General features: G+C 40.9%; 1 protein-coding gene across 2 annotated transcripts; it reads right to left on the bottom strand.

Moving 5' to 3' along the window:
- Positions 1–4,198: 4,198 nt before the first annotated feature.
- On the bottom strand, positions 4,199–21,303 carry DCLRE1A (DNA cross-link repair 1A). 2 transcript variants are annotated; one of them, XM_013174579.3, is made up of 10 exons: positions 20,562–21,299; positions 17,529–19,112; positions 15,558–15,691; positions 14,612–14,730; positions 12,737–12,880; positions 11,659–11,804; positions 9,910–10,064; positions 6,055–6,196; positions 5,210–5,406; positions 4,199–4,963 (listed from the first exon to the last, which is right to left on the bottom strand). In XM_013174579.3, exons 1-9 carry the CDS (start codon positions 20,977–20,979, stop codon positions 5,240–5,242), a joined length of 3,009 nt encoding a protein of 1,002 aa, XP_013030033.3. In that variant the 5' UTR covers positions 20,980–21,299; the 3' UTR covers positions 4,199–4,963; positions 5,210–5,239. The 2 variants fall into 2 exon arrangements, with proteins under 2 accessions (XP_013030033.3, XP_066856312.1); XM_067000211.1 differs by lacking the exons at positions 4,199–4,963; positions 5,210–5,406; positions 6,055–6,196 and adding an exon at positions 6,221–9,539 and having other exon boundaries at positions 20,562–21,303.
- Between the last annotated feature and the right edge of the window lie 46 nt (positions 21,304–21,349).

Below are 21,349 nucleotides of genomic sequence, written 5' to 3'. Positions count from 1 at the left end.
AACGAGCTCCTTCTCTACATGGTATCTGCTGCTGGCTTGGACTCTGGCTTGCACGCTAGCATCCCAAACCACAACCAGTACTCCCCAAGGGGTTAAAAAGGAGAGGAAGAAAGAAGGAAGAAAGAAATGGGTTGTCAACAGAAAGGAAATGACTTGATTTTGGTCGCCTGGTGGGCAAGGTGTTTTGTGAGTGTGCTGTGCCTGATGGTTCACCGGGCTCCTCCATGGACCTTTTGGTTTCACTCATGAGTGAGTGGATCACTGACAGCTCCGTGCAGGCGGCATTTGACAGAAGGGATATAAATCAGGCCGTGGCCTGCTCCCCCACCCTGTCCCTCCGTTTGGGTGCTTTGGTAGTTAGTCGTTACCTGACGAGCCATCAGGCAGTGACCCGCTGTCGTACCACCCTTGCTCCTCTCCCCTGGTCTCTGCTGTCAAAATCAGAGGGCCTGCTGTCACAGGGCAGAAATCCAGGCACCTTTACACACTGCTGGAGCCGTTTGTCTCTCCGGAGGCCCCAGTAGCTCCCAGTGTCCCTGCCCACCACTCAGAGCCCCATTTCAGACCCCCAAGCTGTCAGTCACTGCCCCAGCGATCCACAGGCCCTGCTAAAGCCCTGGGAGGAGCTACCTCCTCCATGAGTGACCATGAAGGACCTAGAGGCAAACCATGTTTCTGCTCTGCCCCAGAGCTCACTCCCTCGGCCTACGAAGCAGCACAGAGGAGTGGATTTCAGCTGCAGCTCCCTGGTTCAGGCAGATCCGACCCAGAGCAGGGTGGAGAGCTGAGCAAGTAACGCAGCTCGGACACCGGGTGAGGCCCAACCTGCCTTCCTGGCCGAGGAAGCCCCGCTGGGATAAACACACCAACCCATCTCCGCTCCAAAACGGGAGCTGAAACACGGTTTGGAGCCTGCTGCTGGCAGTGCTGCGGTCTCTGCCAGGAGTTCACAAATGACTGGAGTGACCAGAAAAAGCAAGTTTTGCTTCTCGCAACACGGTTCACCAAAAGCAGCGTCTCCCTGCATGAAGGCTGGTGGGCAGCCAGGAGGGGTGGGAGGCAGCGCGAGCAGATCCTCATCTTGCTGAACTCAGCTCCCAAGTCACCCTGTTTGCATTTGTGTCCTCGTGTCACCTTGTCCTCACATGCACTTTTTCACGTGTCTTTTTTCCCTGAAATGGTGCATCTTCTCCTCTTCTACCCATAACAACCAATACAGCGTACAGAAGGAAAGGTGAATAAAGTTAAATTCAAATGCAAAATGGGAAAATTTAGGATTTTTAAAAACTGTTTTATATAAGCACTTGCTGGAAACTGGCACAAACAGGATGCTATCTGCCCGGAGATACCATGGCACATGTAAATGTGACCGAGTGGAAAAGACACTTCCCTGCCAAAGTATTTGCTGGAGATTTGATAACGAGGTGCCACTGTACAACAGTGGGTAAGGGTTCAGGGAAAGTGGAACCAGGAAAGGCACCCAGGCGGTGCAGGGTCTGCCTTTGCAGGCTGCAGCTCCACACGAGGCTTCCCAGGCTTCTGCTGGCACCGCAGCAGAACTGGCCCGCCCGTGCAGCACCTCTCTGCCTGAAAGCAAGCATGAGCCTGCGGTGGCTGTGCTAGCCAGAGATGTAGGGTCTCACTCTTAACCCACCAGCACCTCACACTATGCGCTGAATGCAGGTGGGAGACCGGACCAGAAGTCCAGACTCACTCACGTGATGAGCCCCTTTTCAAATACATACCCAATAATTTCTCTATTTCTGTTCCCTGGTGATCAGGGAGCAGACAAACCAGCTGGAGGAATCCTCCTCTGGGCCCTTGGGACTGCTTCTTGGCTTCATACAGGTACGTGGTGGTGGCTCCCCTTTGAAGTGTGGAAGGCTGCAGGCAGCGTGCCTGGGGGCTGTAAGGCGTGCATGGAAAGCACCAAGCCCTCCTCTGTGATTTTTGTTTCTCACAGCCCATGCCTGACTCAGCTCGTTGAGCACGTTGCTTTCCTCCTCTCCCCTTTCCCCTCCTGCTGCCCTTTTCAAACAGCGTTGCTTTTAGCTCATTTATCTGCGTATCAGGGTGATATGTAATCAGAGCAAGGAGTCCTGATGGGAAATACAAAGTGATCCTTTAGAGTGGGCACTGATTGAGGAGGTTACAGCTGCCCTTTTGCCTGCTTTGCCTTCTGCCCCAAGTCTGTCAGCACTTAACAAATTAGAAGAACATCCAGGGTATTCACGAGCCCATCTTGCTTTAGAAAAATCTGTTATTTACGTTGACATGTGGCACTCATTTGATGTGGAGGTAAGTACAGAGCCTGCCTCATCTACCCTCTGCATGGGGGACTGGGGTCAAATCTTGCTTTAACAAAGAAAGCCAAAATAACCTCCAGTCTATTGACTTTGAGATAGTGGTATCCTCAGTTAGAGTGAACACTTGTAACCAAAATAACTTTTTTTTTCCACTCCAATCATGTATCCCTCATGTCAACATTGCCTAAAGACAGGAAACATTTTCTCCATCATTAGGAAAAGTGGAGCTACTCCCCAAGTCCTACTTAATTACACTTGAGCAACTCTGAAATAAGGTTTATCATATGTCTGTGCCCCCTACAGGACTTAATCAGCTGCGATCAGAGAGCCTTCCCAAGGAACAATCTAGGAAAGGAAAGAGAAAAGGTCCTGCAATAAATCTTCCCACAAAAATCTTGTTTAATTAAATGGTTTTCCACAGCCGTTACTCTGCCCTTCTTGGCAATCTAAGAAATCTAATCCTGTTATTAATCTTCTTCCTTTACAATATGAAGAATAAAAACAATACTTTATTTCCTGAGTTTGGATTCTGAGAAGACTTTTTTCCATATGAAGGAGGCCAAGTAAATGGTAACATGGAGAGCTCCTAACATGAAGGAGGATGAAATGCTGCAGCATTCAAGGCTACCCTCGAAAAACAGCTGGTAGAAGTACAAATACAAACCAGAAAGGAGGAGGAATGAAAGCAATCAGAGGGCTGATGCACCAATACCTACAGCAGAGCAGACAACTGAAAACAGACTCCAGCACACACAGACTAAAAAGGAATCTGGTACAAAAGCCATTCCTCTTCTGCTTTTGCTTTGTGAGCCTATCAGCATCTGTTCCAAATCAGAACAATATTAACTGAGTCAATCTCGTAGATGTCAATGTCAGTGTCTTCCAAGACACATTTTTGTGGTTAGTTCCAGAAATAAGTTTGCTTTAGCCCCCCTGCCTCTCCCTCCCCCCCCCCCCCCCACAAAAAAACCCCACACCCACACAACCCTTTACTCTAGATAACAGCGTAGAAACCGGTAGCACAAGGTAGAGCCACCGTGAGGCAACAGGTGTCTCACTCCTACCATCTGCAGTGAAAGCCGGTTTATTTTGGTTCTCTGCTACTATTTGCATAAAGGCTAGCTAATTGAGTTGCAAACCTGTAACCGCACCAGCATGTTCCGAGCCCACGCACATACTCATTCTCTGTAGGGATATTCATTCCTGAAAATGCAATTATGGAAGCAAGAAGATGTCAGAGCTGCGATTACCATTTTGACCTCAGTGTGCTTACTCCAGCACCTCATACTTTGTGCAAAATAAGTCAAGAAGATGACACGGGAGCCCAAAACCACAAACAATTCCTAAACGATGGAACTGTTAGAAGCATTCACTTATCAAGCTGTACTCCCAAATTTGCTCCTACTTGTACATGTGAGACAGTAATTCAGGCTCTGTAGTTGCAAGCACTTTAACAGATAATTTTTTAACACACCTACTCCAACATGGAGTGGAACTGTAGAAATGAGTATGCCGAATCCAAGGCAATGAACAGTGCTTGTGATAAGGGGAGCGAGCATAATGCATTATGTAGAATAAAAATTTCAGATGCCTTTAATTGCCTAATTTAAACAGAACCATTTAACAATGTCATATTTCAGTGAATGTACTGAAAGAATTGTGAATCGGTGTAAGAACTTTCTTCTGTCAGAGTCTTGCATGGTTATTTCTCTGAGAAGATAAAAAGTGATATTACATTACAGAGCTCATCATTCAAAGACACGGATCTGTTTATACTTACACTGATCATTAAATAAGCATTTTCCTGACAGAAAAGGCATTGAAGATTTCAGATTAGCCGTTCAAGGGAGTTGAAGGATGGTTCTTAAACAGAAATCTAGATCATGCATAAAGTCCTGAAACTTTGGCATTCTTTTATATTAATGCTTAAAATTACACTTGTGTGCCTGCGTGCAACTACATACTTCAGTATAATAAATACTAAGCAGATACAGAAAAAGCAGCACAAAGAATCTGTCAGGATTCAGGAGGAAAACACAAAGTGAAACTCAGTTTTCTGTTGCCAGCACTACTATTTGCCTTTCTTGTTTTTCCAGAATTCAAGTGGCAAACCTGTACATACAACCCCGCAAACCCAGAAGCTCTGTACTACATGAAGAGGAAGCACTTCTGTGCTTTGACCACGTATTGAGAATTTGCACTACAAGGGCAACACAAGCAACATATATGGCATGTTCACTGAAAGCATTAAAGAGTTTTCTCAGATTAGCAACTACAGTACTGAAAAGAAATGTACTTTGCTCTTAGAAAGTACACACAGGCTTCACGGAGGTTCTTTATTTAAAAAAAAAAACAACATAGAAAATCTTGAGTAGAATATAGGTAGCAATATCTTTTATAAAATTCATTCTTCTAAGTATGTATGTTGCAGAAATGTCTGCCAATCCTCTGTCATAAGGTAAACTTCTTACAAGTTTTGAATTGGGGGTGTAACTACAGCCAGTTCTGCCTCATGGAATGAGCTTCTCTGAACCTGAATTAGCAGCATGTGACATAAGCATAATGTTGTTGCATTTATTGCAATAAATTATTTTCCAAAATGATGAACCTGGAGGTGGTTTCACTCCCAGCATCATACATCTAGGAATCTCCATAATCTGAGGAAAAAATAAGAATGGGAAAAAAAGAGTTAGATTTTAGTAAACTGCAATATACATTTGCAAACAAGTTATAAAGTTATGCGAAAATAAATTAGTAGGTACATCAGAAAACAAGGTGCTCTTCCCCACCCCAGTCCAGCTCTCTCAGGAGATTGGCAGCGTAGACCTTCCCATACAGAGCTCCGTGGAAAAAGGAGGAGTTAAACAATTTCACAGGAACTCTCAATTTCCCCTTCAGCCTACCTCTTTTGAAATGTACATTATTCTTTACAGTTATTTATGTCCACTGCCCTCAGTCATCCAGTCTCTAAAATGCTTTTCCATCAAGCTTCTGGCTCTCCAGTCACCAACATTTACAGTGGGGATGATTTTCTGTGGCTTCAACCATTGAACAAAATGCTTCATTTCCAGGTAACTGCTGTGTTCACTATAAGGAATTCCTGAAATAAAACAAATCAGAGCGATCTATAAGTCCACTTAGTTTCTTGCCAAAATACTTTTGCAAATTTCAGCTCAGAAAAACTTGAATTGTTAAAAAAAAAAAAAGCAACAAACTGGAGATCTAAATCTTATAGCTAAGGTAAAATGAAAATCCAGATTTTATTTCTGGAAAATTTACCTTGCATTATGTTAACAAATCAATCATCTGTGCAAAATGAACAGTATCTAACATTCAATTAAACAAATGTTAAAGTTTTTAAGAGATTAAATTCCATGCACTGAAAAGAAATAAGAGGGAGAGAAAGATCCCCAGTCTCCCCAGTGTTGGAGCAACGTATGGAATGAAATCTTGGCTCTGGAACTGCACTGCCACCGGCATCACTAGGGCCAAGATTTCATCCTTGAAGTTTCTGCAAATATCATATAAAAGCCTTTGTTTGCAAGAGGAGGACATGAGCAAAATGTACATAAAAATCTACGTTTACAGTGTCCTCGATTACTGTTCTCCTGGAGAGATCCATCTGTTCGGTTTCTCAAGAATTTATCAGAAAAAGCATTAGTTACAATGAACAGTAGGAGTTTCCAGAACAAAAAATAAGAAAATCATTCACACAACCAGATGCACTGAATCTTTACCACACTTATACCATAAATGGTGATCCTTCCTCTCGTCTGAGGTTTGATATCCAGCAGAGAAAGGCATGAATCAGAGTAGGTCCATCCAGTAGGTTTGAAAGCCAGAACTTGATCAAAATTCTCAGAAAACTTATTTAAGTGGTCTTGCAAGCCCTGTTAAAAGAATATAGCACATACTGAGTCCCATTAAATGGCTCTTTAGTCTAAAGATTGGAGATTTTATGATGGAGACACCTCAGACTGAATTTTATTTTTTCATGTTTTGATAAGGACTTTTTTTCTTTTAAATACCACCTGCCTTCAAATTAATAATGATAAATATTTACATCTGCAGAACACCTTGTACGTTAGGATCTCAACTGCTTCATCTGAACAAGTGCATATTAATAGCTACGCATTACAAATCCGAACACATGAGGCATAATTACATCTTGTATATCTTGTCCCCAAGCTATTCATTTCCTTCGCTCAGCTGGAGGTCAGCACTCTTGCAGCTGAGTTCTGATAAAAGAAAGTAAAAGCCAGCTTCAGTGCAAAATCATCTGGTTAATTTAAAGTACCACTGACATCTCGATATCCGTTTGTTTCCAGAAGCACTCAAAGATTAAGTAAACTACCCAAAAAATTGCAGCAAGCCAGTGCACAAGTACAGTATTGCTCTGACAACTAACTGTGCTTTATCATGTCTCCAGTCATGATAGGAAGGAAACTAGCTCTCATTTCTTCACTCTTAAAAATATTAAAAAAAATTGAAATTTAAATAGTTTCCAAGTTGGCTAAGTTAGCCTTCAATGTTGTTTAAGCTAGGATCAGGAAGAAGATGAGAAAGAAGTATAAGGAATGTACAATCTTATTCCTGGATGAAGTGAAGTCAGTATTATTTCAAACCAAAAGCAGAAAATCAATTTCATGTGTCCTGTATAAAACCTTAAAGGCATATTCTTCATTTGAAAGACTTAGGAGATTTTAGAACTCAAAATCATAAACTTTATGTCAGCAGCAGGAAGAGGAACACAAAAAATTAAGACTGCTGAATAAAAAAAGGGGAGGGGGGTGGAGATGGGGAGGCTGTGACAGAACACTAACCACCCTGCCAGACACTTGAAAATCATTACACAGAGAAGTGGAAAGCTGCCTGCGACACTGCTGCATTTAGCAGCACCTTCAGTACACTGCCCAGTAGCAACGTACAGAGCCCATCAATCTGGGCACGTAAAAGACTTACAAAACACCCTACCACAACACGCTGCACTTGCAACAGGAATTATGGCCAGCCTCCACGGCTCTTAATGCACTGCAGAAGTCCAATCTTCACTAGATTACAAATACAACTGCAGCAGCCTGCTTCTTCACACTTCATTTAAGAAAACTGACAGAGCTTAAGGCAACAATTCAAAAAAACCGTATTTCCTCCCCTTGCCTTCATGAGATCTAAATACAGTACTTCAAATACAACAATTATGATATTAACCAATGCTAATTTGTTCTCAATTTTTGTTATAAATCAAGTGTGCAACATTCACACTACGGATGCAATTTCAATCCCATCAAAAACAATTTGTGCATTTCAATCACAGACACTTTTGAACATCTCCCCTCAATTTTCAGTGAATGACGTTACGGAGCTAAGCACCGTGAAGGAGGTGCACGGACCTGAAGACCCCAGTTCTCTGGAAATTTTCCACTGCATATTCAAGTGGCAGAAGCCCCAACTTTTAACTTATAAAATGTTGTTTTTGTTTCAAGAGAAACATATATGCACTGTAGAAAAGACGGCCTCTTTCCACAAAACAAATGGCTACAGTGTTTGCTCATAACAAGCTCACTTTAAATACACATTCCAATCTCTTCTTTTATTTCTTTGGCCAACACTATTCTAAACCTTCATCCTTTTAAAATGTAAAACACATTTTACTGCTAAATCAAGCTCCTCCAATCACCACGACAGGCTGTTATCTAGTGTTGCTAAAGGCAGCAGTACTTGATCAGGTAATTCTTGAAATATTATTTTCTGAGTTCTTGTTTACTGATGCTACTGGAGCAGAAATAAGATAAATGGCAATGGGAACTCCTCTTTAAGCACTTAACATTCTCACAGTTTACTGATACTACATTTCAGCAGGGCATTCACACCTAGCTACTGGCCTCATCAGAAGCTTAGCCTCTGGAAGACCACTCGGATGCCTTCTTCACATGGACACAAAATTTGTAATGAGAGGGTAAGACAACATTTGAACAACTTCACATTTGAAGTGAAAGTCCCAGTGCAGAGGACCACGGCTGGTATAGCAGGCCTCCCATCTCTGTCCACTGAATCTCTGTGCCTTTAGCCCTTCCTGGCCCTTTGCAGGTTCCAGGCATCGCTTCTGGCATGCTGTAGGTTTGTCCAGAATCCCCATTCTGAGAGATGAGCCCCTGCACACGATATGACTGCCTCACCCTGAGAAGTAAGGCTGCGTAAGACATCCTTGTGGTATAATCACGCCCTCTGCCCAAAAAAGTCCAACTATGTGAGTACTCCACACACACTGGGATGCAGCAGCAGAATCGTGTAACAAGCCAAAAAGCTGCAGAAGAAACTAACATATAGCACAGTTTATTAAGACAACACGTAAAAAAAAAATCCATATACATTCCCACCACTCATTTCCTGTCTCACCATGGAAAAGATTATAAAACAACTCAGAATACTGAAACACTAAGTTCTTTTTCCTGTACCTCCTGTCCAAATCATACAGCCTCCTTTTCTCCTTTTTAGGTCAACTCTGACCTTGACTGAGTCTGCAGCTAAATACCATCTTGCTCTGAAGAATTTGCTTGGGATGGCACAGCAGGCCTGCACTAAAGCAGAAAAATAAATCCAAGTTTGTGAGGCCTAAGTGACCACTGTTTCTCTTTCAGGTTACCTTTAAACTAGAGCCTGCTGCTTTGCCTTAATGCCATTCTGTGTTTTGTGGTCTATTTAGAAACACCTTTTCCCCCCAGGGATTAGTCACCTTTCCTAACTAAGGAATCCCCACAGAAGCTCTCAACAAGAAAATCCTGCTGTCTCAAACCTCTTGACTGAAATGTGTACTTAAAGTCATCTAAGAAGAAATAATGTCTTAAACAAGAACTGCTTTACTTGCTTTTGCTACAAATAACAGAAGATTCCTCTGTGTGGAAAAACTAAAGCATGTGTACATATGAAGTGTCCTCCAATTCATTTACTGAGTGCATTTGTTTACGGAAGGCTTTTCACTGATTTTCCAGTATCTGTATTCTCATGTGTATCCCCAAGTATCCATATCCACATTCTTCAGCACAGGCGCAGAAAGAATATGCTTTTAACAAATGAAAGTATGATTGTAAATCCAAGGAAATTGACCTGAGAGATGAACACGGAGAACCCTACCTATTCCTTTTTAATGCCAAACATCAGGCTGAAATTGGGAAATGTTCACGGGCTGCCTCAAAACAGAGGAAGTCTCAGCCAGAAAATCCTTCTGGTCTTCTCCTACATCACACAAAATAAAAGACAGGCTCAAAGCAGGGACTCAATGTCAAAATATATTAATTGCTAATAGGATAGATCCTGGAGTCATTACATAAACCTACTTCAAAAAGGCCTGCAAAGAGCAAGCCTTTGAACAAACCTTACCTTATCTTGTACAAGCACTGTACAGAAGTTACACTTTCCGTGCATCACGTTTGGAGACATTTATTAATGCTTAATTGCATTTCATTTTCAGTGTATTGCAGTATGTCAAAACTCTACTAAATAAATATGATCTGACAAGAGGGTAAAAAGCACCAAACACTGGCTGGGAGGAACCAACAGTAAGATTAGCTAGCAAGTTAACTAACAGTGTATTTTCAGAACTTACCTTAAAAGTAATTTGCATCATGGGAAGAATGTGAAGCAAAGTACCAGCCCAGTCCACACTGATGAGGGAATTAACAGCTGCTGACTCCAAGCACTGCAGTGTTTTGTATTTATCACGGGACATGCTTGCTTTCGAGCCCAGAACTTCAGCAATTGCTTTAGGATTAATTGGAAAAAAATAAATAAACAACTGAACACGCAGGAAAAAAAAAATATAAAGGAAGAGCTATTTTGTTACTTGTTTTGGAGAGATTCCTAGTTACTGCACTGGAATATCACCCCAAGTGCAGTGTGCAGGTTTGGGCGCCACAGCATAAAAAGGACATAGAACTGTTAGAGAGTGCCCAAAGGAGGGTTACAGAGATAGTGAAGGGCCTAGAGGGCAAGGTGTGTGAGGAGCAGCTGAGTTCCCTTGGTTTGTTCAGCCCAGAGCAGAGCAGGCCGAGGGGAGGCCTCATGGCGGCCTGCAGCTCCCTCACGAGGGGAGCGGAGGGGCAGGCGCTGAGCTCTGCTCTCTGGGGACAGCGACAGGACCCGAGGGAACGGCATGGAGCTGAGACAGGGGAGGGTCAGGCTGGGGGTTAGGGAAAGGTTCTGCACCCAGAGGGTGGTCGGGCACTGGGACAGGCTCCCCAGGGCAGTGGTCATGGCACCGAGACCAATGGAGGTCAAGAAGCGTTTGAACAACGTCCTCAGACACAGGGTCTGATTTTCTGTGTGGTGTCATGCAGACCAAGGAGTAGGAGCTGATGATCCTTGTGGGTCCCTTCCAACTTGGGATACTCTATGATTCTACAATTATTTTTAATATTGAAAAAAAAAAATCCATATTCAACAAGATGAACAGTATTTCATATCCTAAAATTAAGAAGAGAAATTAATGGCTGTTAAAAACAAACATCTTTTTCAGTACCAAAATTTAGTATGACAACTGGAAAGAGAAGGAGAATAGAAGCACTTTGATAAGTTCTAAGTCGTATTTCTTTGGTAAAATGTTACTGGGTGAATTGTTATTTATTTCAAACAAGCCAGAAAAGCTTAGTTTTTGGGATATGCTACGAACAATGTAAATAAACTAAATTTCAGTGTGAAATTCTTGTATTGATGACTTCAAATATACTCAAATCACAAATGGTACACAGCTGCCTGCTCCGGGGTATACATCTGGGCAATCAATTTGTTTTCTAACACTGTAACTGAGTGAAGCATAGCATACAAGATTTTCATTAAGACAGAAAAGATGTGTTTTGGTTTGGGGAATGCTGTGGTAAAACAGATTTCATTAAAACTGATTACTATACATATTCACAAAAATACATAATATAAACCTGGAAGGAAAAACCATTAGCAATATAGAAGTTGAAGAATAACTACATCCCCCTGCTCTCTTGACAAAATGAGATAATTAAAACTTAAAATGACATTTATGCTTTTAAATTGTCTTTAGCCCTTTTCTCGCCACAATCAAACAAACAGGTCCATTCATTTGGTATCCAAATTTGCCTTCTGCGTATGTGTGTGGGGGGTGGTGGTTGTAAAAATGTCAGAAAAATATTTCTATCAGAAAGTTTAAACTTACTGATTAGAAAAATAAAGTACTAACAGTACGATTATTAAATGTGCTTAACTTCTTAATGCAATATCTGACCACTAAGACTAAGGGACCATTTATATCTTAAAAGGCCATTAACACTGATTTAGACATTTATTTAGTTATTTGATGAATTACAGTTTTGTTTTTTTTACATACCTAAAAACACTTTTTCTTTTCCAATGGAATAGGTGCCACAGACAACTAGAGTACGCGGGTTTAAGGTCACTGTCTCAAAGGCAGTATTGACAGCAAACTGGATAACTTCTTGTTGAGAAGGAAAAGTGTATTCAGGACTACAGTATCTGGGGCATGGAAACATGATACACCAGTTCATTACACCAGATAGAAGACATCTGAATTTACCAAGAAGGACCTCCAAATTGCACGTACACTTTCACAAAGTAATGACAAAGATGCTATTCTGAAATATAACTTCAGTCTACTTAAAATCTATTTATTAGAAACCACTGAAGTGCTCAGATGAAACTGTTGGAATAAAATTTACACTGAGTACATCAGTCTTCTCTCTACAACCCTACAACCATTCACTTGTCTGACACTGACACTCAATTCTGTAGCTTTTTTCCTCTATAAATACCAAGTGCTCTTTCAAGCTAGATATTTGTAGCATGTACTAATTACATCCTTATGTCTATTTTTCCTCATGCACACAAACCATAACATAAAGCATTATTCATTCGCAGAAACATATGGAAGAGAAATGAAAGACTGCAGCTGGGCATTAGTCATCATACACAGAAAAACAATTTTATATACATGAGTCACAGAAAGGTCTAATGAAAACCTGGATAAGTGACAACCATTTGGCATTCTATCACTCTCTGAATTCTCTCTTCCCCCCCAACCCTTTCACAATATAGCTGAATACTCATAAAAGCGACGTTCCACGATCCTCCAGTTTTAGAGTTGAACACTTAATGTACAAATTTTGCAACCCAGAACTTAATACCACGTATAAATAAGATGGTCATCTCAACAAATACTTCACTATTTTTTCCAACACCCACTTTTAATCTCTCATGTAACAGCATAAGAGATGAACAAGGTAGACATATAAGGACTTTCAAAAAATACCTGATTTTATATAACAGTAGCTAACAAGTGTTAAAACGGTAAGGTCATTTATACTCATATTTATGTGGTTCACCCAAAGTCTTACTAAACTGAAAAGAGGAACATTACATTGAAAAAATATACGTTAAATGCAGCTTACGTGGTATCAAGGTAAAGGGTGTGGACTTTTTGACTAATCAAAGCAGGGTAGCGCTCCATAGAAGGATTGGCCCTGAAGTCTCCTGTGTGCAGGATAGCAGTTCCACTGGGCAGACGAAAAAGGATCATTGTTGCACCTGGACAACTGGAAAGGAAAAACAAAAAACAAGAAAACCCCACACAAATGATGTTAGTTTCTATACAGGTGTAGTGCCTTAAGACAAGAGATAAACCACTCTCCAGTGGCATGAAAGGATGCAGAACAGCATTTTAAAATCACAGCTACTACGCTGTCTAAGTTAGCTAGAAATTCTTGTTTTATAAAGGAATTCTAAAGCTATCCTTATTGCCTCAAGGTAGCCTTGAGTTCTCAGCTGAGATGGAAAGAAGAAAAATCACCAACAACAATGTAATCAAGCATTATTTCCTTTTTGGGATGTTCTTTCTTCTAGGTACTACAAAGATGCTGCCTCAGTTGCAATCTCTGAGATTCTGTTAGACTTGATTTAAAGAAGAAACAGCACACCAAAAAGCAGCAGCATTCTTATTTGGGAGAAACGTTATTGTATTATTTCAGATGTATCTTCATTCCTGGAGGACTTACTGAAGCATTTCTTTTTAAACTCTATTTGCAGGTTTTAAACATCATCCAACATCCAGAATTCAGTGGTTATAAATACAACTCTTGTGTTGGCCACAATGCATCCACTGCGCCTTCTGCAGTTCCTCACCAAAGCTGTCTGAAGGGCAAGTGCAGACTGGAAAACCAGACTGGGACTATTTTGGACATGAATCATCTGTAAAGGGTAAATGAAATCTCAGAAACCAGGAAAACTGGCATGAATCAGAGCTAAAATGACAGAATTGGTAAACTCTCCAAGACGCTGAACTTCGTACCTAAGGTTTACATGCCTTTTAAATTGAAGGCAGGGGATCAAGGAGGCAAACAGGAAAAATGAAAAGCGTCCAAATTACATAAGAAACAAGGCTTCCTTCATTCCCAGAAAGGGTTCTCAAAGGACTTCATGGAATCTTATCTCTCCAACTATAAACAAATCCTAAGATAAGTAATATTCAAACCAGCTGTGACACAGTGCTGTGTGTCAATATATAGTTTAGGAAAAGGACTTCTCTTCGAGCCCATAGCCAAATAAGGTACCAAGAGAGAGAATGGCAAGAGCACGGGGCTAGAATCCAGCAGCTACTGAACCCTAAATCCAGCATTACCACACACTGACAGTGTAATGCTGGGCAAAGATCTCACCCTTTATCACTAAATCCAGTAGATATTTTTTTTTTCCCCTCCAGATTTCAACAGGGTTTTCTTTATTGTTCAAATTTAAAAATGTTGGCTAGGTTTTGTTTCTCTCAGGATCCAAAGGACCACATTTTTCTTTAGCTGAAGATCTCACTATCTTTAGTTGAAGCTATCTCACTATCTTCAGCTGAAACCTAACAGATCTGATAACCAGTTCTAGGATGTTCCCAGCTAGATAATAAAAACTGAAGTGTCCAGACCACTAGAAAATCACCTAAGCTCTCAAAAGTGTAAAAATTAAGGAGCTATGTGTGGTTAACACTAATGGATTCATTACAAGCAAAAATAAAAATAAGGTAGAGTTATCAAAAAAGTCTAAGTTTGATTTTCAAAAACAACTCACCTTTTTCAAAAGCTAACTACTTGCTATAAATTTAGGTTTCTACACGCCTAGTTTGCTTGTGAAGTGAAAATGCATGTTACTAAGTCACGTCAGGTATCTGAAGAATTTCTACCCTTGTTTTTTCAGATCCACTAACACCTAAGAACTACAGAAATAAAAACTGCCTCTGTACAGCTATCCTTAATATTCTATACAACCAGTGCAGTGATACATACTGATTGGCATCGAGCAACACCACTTTGATCCCATTCACGACACATTCCGTGTCCATCGGCAGCACATGGACGTACTGCTCTTTGACTCGAAGTTTGCTCTTCACCAGATTGCCAGTTATCTGTAACAAGAAAAGGATTTAATATGGAATAGGAACAGAATCTAAAAAAAGCCTTTATTTATTTTAGAAACAAAGGTTCTCAAAGCCAGACATTCTGACTTTGAGAGAAACTATGAGATCCTGTGTATAATCAAGCCTTTCAGTAGCATTTCAGCGCTCAAAAAGCAAACTAAAGAAAAGCTGTCTTAAAAAAAAAAAAAAAAAACAAAAAAAAACAAACTTTTGAAAGCCTGTCAGCAGGTTATGGGTTGGAATCCAAGAGGAGGCCAACACGGAGGAACAACACATCGAACATCTGTTACAGATTGACTAGTCAAGAATCACAAAATGGTTTGGGTTGGAAGGGACCTTAAAGATGACCTAGTCCCAACCTCCCTGGCATGGACAGGGATGCCACCCACTAGATCAGGTTGGTCAAGGCCCCATCCAACCTGGCCTTAAACACCTCCAGGGACGGGGCATGCACAACTTCTCTGGACAGCCTGTGCCAGTGCCTCACCTCTCTCCGAGCAAAGCATTTGCTCCTAACCTCTAACTTATATCTCCCCTTTTTTAGTTTAAAACCATTCCCCCTTGTCCTGTCATTATCTGACTGAAAAAAAAGTCACTCTCCATCTTTTTTAAAAGCCCCCTTTAAGCATTGGAAAGCTGCAATGAGGTCACCCCGAAGCTTTCTCACAGGAGGATCCCACATTCCCCTATAAATATCCACCGTGCCTAACTGTCCCAACAATGGAACTTCTGGTCCTCTATTTATTTTCACCACTGTAGAAGTGATTATAGCTGCAAATAGTTGGATAATATCCACTAAGCTTGAAAGCCCTTACCTTGTTACAGTAGATTGGAAACATGAAGTTTTTTGTCAACCCACAATAGTGATCAGAGTGAAAATGAGTGAGGAAATAGGCTGTGCAGCCTTCAATTTCTCCATACTGGAAAGCATCAACTGTAAAACCAGTTCCTACAGCAAAAAGGCAAAAGAACCTCGTCAGTAAACATGCACTGTTCAGAACAAGTTTCTAAGGGTTTTTTTTCATTATTATTATTTTTTTTATTTATTCCAAATTGAAAAGGGAGAACAGTTACACTCTATAAAGTTTTAGGGATGATTTAAGGATGAACATGTTTTGCATATGAGTCAACAGTCACAAAAAAGATTTTCTCTCATTAAAACAAAGATTTCGCAAAGCATCCAAGTGCAAATATGTTCAAAGGCCTTCCACGTATCTGTTGTTCAGCTGCCATCCTACACAGATGACAACTGGTTAAGCAAATAGAAAATATCTATCTGCATTCAGCTGGTATTTCTGAAAGTTTCTCTGGATTAAAATCTAAAACCAGAATCTTAACACAAGATAAAATGGACAGTGACAGCTTAAAAAAATGCATTTTGTGATCAAACTGTAATTTTTCAATTACTCTATGGTTAATATTCCTCCTAAAACATGCTACCATATAGTTACCAAATAAGTGATCCGGGGTCTTCAAAAAAATTTGTTGAGATGAAACTTGACCGACTTACTGCTATTCCACGTTTTCAGTGAGGTGCTGTTTGTATAAAGACAGCTCTCTTCTCTGCAAACCTTTTTTTTTTTTTCTTTTTAAGTGTAAATGTACGACAGATGGTCCTTTCACATTCGGTTATACTTTTGTAAAACCACCAAATACTGCACAGAACTAGTGCGTTTGGTGGCACTCAAATATTTTTCATTGTTAAGCAAATTTCCCATATCTTGCAGCTGAACTAGAAATAGTTCTACTCACTGGAGGATCGAACTTCAAGTGTTTGCAACTCCAAAAAAATAGAGTGGTCTGCTAACGGAAACCAAAAGAAAAGAAAAAAACAAAAATACCCTTCAAGTCTAGTAATAATATTGAGAACAAAAAATAATATAGATAATAGCAAAGCAACTTTAGAATTTCATTGTAGGCACAGAACTCTGCTCCTCACATTTATTACATATGGGAAATGCTCTCAGCCCATGGAACCCAAGATACTGGTGTAACCTCACAGAGACTTGTAGGTCAATCTTCAAGCAGCAGCTTGGCACTCGGAATCACTGATGTATTTCTATTTGGCTTCCTCAGATACCTTACTAAGACTAAATCCTTTGGTGGTAAACAGACCTGTGAGGATGTGAAGTTTTTTTTTGTTGTTTGTTTGTTTTTTAAAGTTCCTGGTGTATTATTCTGTATTTAGATTGAGAAGACTGAAGGATTCCTGTCTGTTTTTCTGAGCTAAATTCTTCTGCTTGGTTTTAATTTCTTTGCTTACATAGTTGTAGCGCTTCGTATTTCTACTATTTGTGAGCTTCGTATACAAAATATATATATATTTTTTTTACTTACTGTAAGGAAATAATTGTTATTGACTGCCCTATTTTCACTGGCAAATGAAACAACATAGAAGATTAAATTTGGTAATTAAGAGAAGTGCATATTAACAAGGGATATATCCAAAAAAATAAGAATGTAAATCAGTCTTTAAATACTCCTCATGCTTCTTATTCTGTCAAACACATGCAAAAGACTGTCCTTGAAATCACTTTCCTGAGATGGCTGTGTCAGCGTGCTTTATTGATGAGGCCATTGCTGACTCCGGTTCTACAATCACTTTCTTCTGGTTATCTGCACCTAAACAAGACTTCACTGACTGGGATGGAAGAAGGAAAAGTTGTTACAGACTGCAGTCTAAATGACTACGGAGAGTGAATATGCTGAAGGCTTACATTAGGGAAAAATACAACACACCAACCCAAATTAGTTAATCACTACAAAAAGAAAGAATTATCTCTCACCTGGTATTTTCTTGTAGAAGGGGCACTGTTTTTTTCTTGTTCCTTCACCTGTAGCAGGTAATTCTCTAAATTTTTTTCTCCACTTTCGTTGGCCACCAGAAGTTACATCTGCCAACTCTCCATTTTTATTTGAACTTTCTTCAGCTCCTTCTACATCCTCCACAGATCCTTCAGCTTTCCTTTTTTTCTGTCTGGGCCTCTTTCCATTGGGAGTTACTGAACTTGGTGTCTGCTTTTCCTCACTCAAACACATCTCTTCCTTACTTTCCTCTTTTACTTTGGGTTTTAACCCAAAGAAAACACCAATGTCCATTTGTTTGAGTTCTCTGGCAGAATTGGATTTGGCATTCACACTTGCTAAAGAATGAGATGACGCTGTTTTAGAGACAGGGCTGGGAAAGCATACACCAGCTGCGTTAAGGTTTTCTTCTTTCTTCACTACCGACTGCAAGCTTTCTTGGCGAGCACCTTTTTCAATTACACCAGCAGCCATTTTATCTGGATTGGTTAAAACGCTACTTGGGTCCCTCCTAACCTTACTTTTTTGTGACAGAGGAGAGCCAGCACCTTTTCTGACGGACACCAGTGGCGTATCCGTAAGACCCACGTACACAGGATCCAAAGCACAAGCACCGCTACCTTTCAGCTCTGTGTTACCTGCATCAGCAGCCAAGGAAATCAATGCTGGCTGTTGAACCTCCTCCTTAAGTACATCACAACTAAAAGGAAAAGAGGAGTCTGTCGCTAGTGTCTCTTGCTGATGCTGATTACCTACACATGCTGAATTACAGAAGTTGCTGCTCATGTGACTCTGAGAAGCAGTTCTTAGGCTATAATGCTGACAGTTCCACGTATTTACTCCCTCACAGTGTTGGTTTTTTAACATAAAATTTCCCTGTTCAATACGCTTATACTGAGGCTTCTGCTGTAAAAAAAGTCCATCACATTTTTTGACCTCCACAGAATCAGATTCTGTATCTTCAAAGTTCTGGACTTCGAATAATTTATTTTGTGATATTTTTACTTTTTTCTCCTCTTCTTCAGTTTCATCTTCGCTTTCCTCACAAGTACTCAGTGGAGAGTAAGAAATTTCACAGTCACTGAAGTCCACTTTTGACTGTAGTAGACTTGGCTGATTTGTATCTTTTTGACTACTCAGATCCTCTCCTGTAACACTTTCCTGAGAGGACGCAAAGTCATAAAATTCAAATTTACAACTATTATCTGTGGTTTGTGTGAGCTGAAACGTTTGTTGAGGGTTTTGAGCATGTGCAAAAGAGGAAGTACTTTCACTGGTTATATTTAGAGACTTCTTTTGTGGTGAGCTCTGTACCATCGGTGCACACTCATATTTTGGGATGTTTTTTACATTATTAGATGGTTTCTCATTCTGTGAAATTTCTTCTGAATGACTTGGGAAACAACCTGACTTTGCAGCAGCAGAGCATGTGGACTTCCTCTCCAAAGTGTCTGCCGAAGAGTTTACCAGATATTCCCCCGCCCTGCTTGCTGCAAGTAGGAAATGACTATAGCGCTTGTAGTGAGATGGAATGGTAGAAGTGCACAGTAAGCCATCAGGACACTCTATGAAAACAGGTCAGAAGAGAAGTTCTGTTAATAAGTTTGCACATATAATTGGCATAAGCATTAAAATAAAAAACACATATGGCATACAACTTAAAAATTGTTTCTTATAAATGCAGCTATTGGAGGAGAGAAGGCACAAGTAAAAAGTAATTTTCAAGCTGCCAGATCTCTTTCCAGAGAGAACGCCAGAACAAGAATGTTTCCAACCTAAAACCGAAAGGCTGATACTAACACAGCATTAAGCCTGAATTCATTCACCCTTCTAACAAGAAGGGCACGGCACCCTCTTTCAGTACTGTGCTAACGTAGTTACATGGATTCTAGTTTCGAGTTGTGTCATGCACAAGCAATGATCTCAGAGCAACAGCACCAGAAAAGGTCAAGACATGTTTCAAAACAAACTAAGCCGAGGTTCTGAATCAACCTGAAACTGCATTTAAAATTGTCTGCTAGGTTACACGTTAAATTTTAAAATTGTCATGTACTTACTACGTCCAAAAAGTATTCAGGATCTATTTGCCAGCAAAAGACCTGTGGCTGTTCCATAACCATTTTTGAGTTTGTTAGCCTAACTTTTGAGAATTTAAAGACAGATGCAAATCAGTCAGTATTTTTTAGCTGTTAATTATGGGAGGAAGAGATGGAAATCCAGTGTTAACACGTCTGCCTCAAGTCAAAACCACTGCCAACATCAGGAATAAGGGCTCAGATTTCATTGTTCTTAAGAAACTTCAAGAAAAGTAAAAAAGATATGAAAAGATAAGTTGCAGATATTTATAAACATGGTATTTCCTCACATGAAACTAGTCATGGGAATGATTCCATTTCTATTCCTCTTGTGCAGAACTGAAAACCAAACAGTGTTATCTTATGATACAAGAATGTTCGTGTATAATTCTGGATAAAAATTCCAAAGCATACTTGACCAGCAGCTAACGTTTCAAGCAAATTAACTTAATGGACTGATCTCTGATTACAGCTGTCCTCAGAGAACTGAACAAATCACACATCAACATGGGTATAGGATAATGACGTTTATACTTCAAGAAATTCTGTGTTAAAAGTAGTAAAGTCTTAACAGAAGGAGGCTTTTGGCGAACACTGACTGAATGATTGAAACAAATTCCATTATTTTAGACTGGTAAACGTACACCTTTGATTTCTTCAAACCAGTGAAAGTGGGGTTTGCTAAACAATCATGAATCTTTATCAATGCTCCACAAAGTTTTGAGATTAGATTCTAAAATTTCCATATCAGGTTTCCACGTTCTTCATAAAGAACTGAAAATTTGATACAAAAATGTCAATAAATGATCAGTAACAACTTCCTAAAAATCATACCAACTACCATTTCACGTTTCGAACCAAGTATGAAAACCAAAGCTAATAGCAGGATTATGTGTTTAACGTTGTTTCCCGAAGACTTTTTTCTTACCCTACTCATACCTTTTTCAGTGGATCCTGGAGTATCCAGACATTCGGCAACGTGCCACCGAGGTGTCTGGACTAGCAGCAAGGAGAAGGGCATCTGACAGCTCGGACAGTGCCCGTCGTGAACCGGCCTCGCACTTTGTGAGCCGTTCTCTGCCTGGCTGCCCGCGCTTTCCTGGGAGTGCACGCTGCTGTCATCTTTACTCGGCTCTGGATCCTCATTTGGCCTCGATCTCGGCTCACTTTTCTGAAGAGTACCATTTTTCCCCACCTTTTTCCTTTTATTTCCATTTCCCTTTCTTTTCGGCCTGCGTTTGCCGTCGGTTACTTTCTGCAGAGGAGCGGAGGGACTCTCCGAAGCGCTCTGCTGCTTTTGCTTCCTGACGGACTTGTACTCCCAAATGTCCTCTTCCAACAAGTCCTCCTCAGACATGGCAGCGTACGGACCGCTCTCCTTTCCCCCCAGAAACACCTCATAAACCCAGCCTGCTTTCTGCTAACACATCCTCTCTCCCCTCCGCCCGGCAGCGAAGCACTCCCATTCCATCTTAACAAACCACCACAGGGCCCCAAACCCAGCAGCAGCCCGCGAGGGGACAGAAGCATGGTGGCCCCTAACCCCCAGAGGATTTGACGATCGCTTCCCTCACGCTCTGCAGCCCCCGGGAGCCCCGGGCGGCGCCATTGCCCTCAGCGGCCCGCGGGCACCGAGGCTTTCCACACCAACGGCCGCAGTTTCGTCACCGTTCCCGCAGCATCCCCCCCTCGCCTCCCCCCCTCAAAAAATCCCACCGCCCTAATCG

Source organism: Anser cygnoides, chromosome 7, assembly GCF_040182565.1.
Source record: "Anser cygnoides isolate HZ-2024a breed goose chromosome 7, Taihu_goose_T2T_genome, whole genome shotgun sequence".
Taxonomy (NCBI): domain Eukaryota; kingdom Metazoa; phylum Chordata; class Aves; order Anseriformes; family Anatidae; genus Anser; species Anser cygnoides.
The sequence above is the reverse complement of the archived record's forward strand: the minus strand, read 5'-3'. Positions and strand labels throughout refer to the sequence as shown.

Bases quoted from the DNA above. Each gene is read 5' to 3' on its own strand.
- DCLRE1A (XM_013174579.3), bottom strand. From the start codon at position 20,979: ATGTCTGAGGAGGACTTGTTGGAAGAGGACATTTGGGAGTACAAGTCC. The intron at 15,692-17,528 runs GTGAGAGATAAT...TTTTTGCTGTAG, and splicing joins CTTCTACAAGAAAATACCAG to GAACTGGTTTTACAGTTGAT. The intron at 11,805-12,736 runs GTAAGCTGCATT...TCCATGCCCCAG, and splicing joins ACCCTTTACCTTGATACCAC to ATACTGTAGTCCTGAATACA.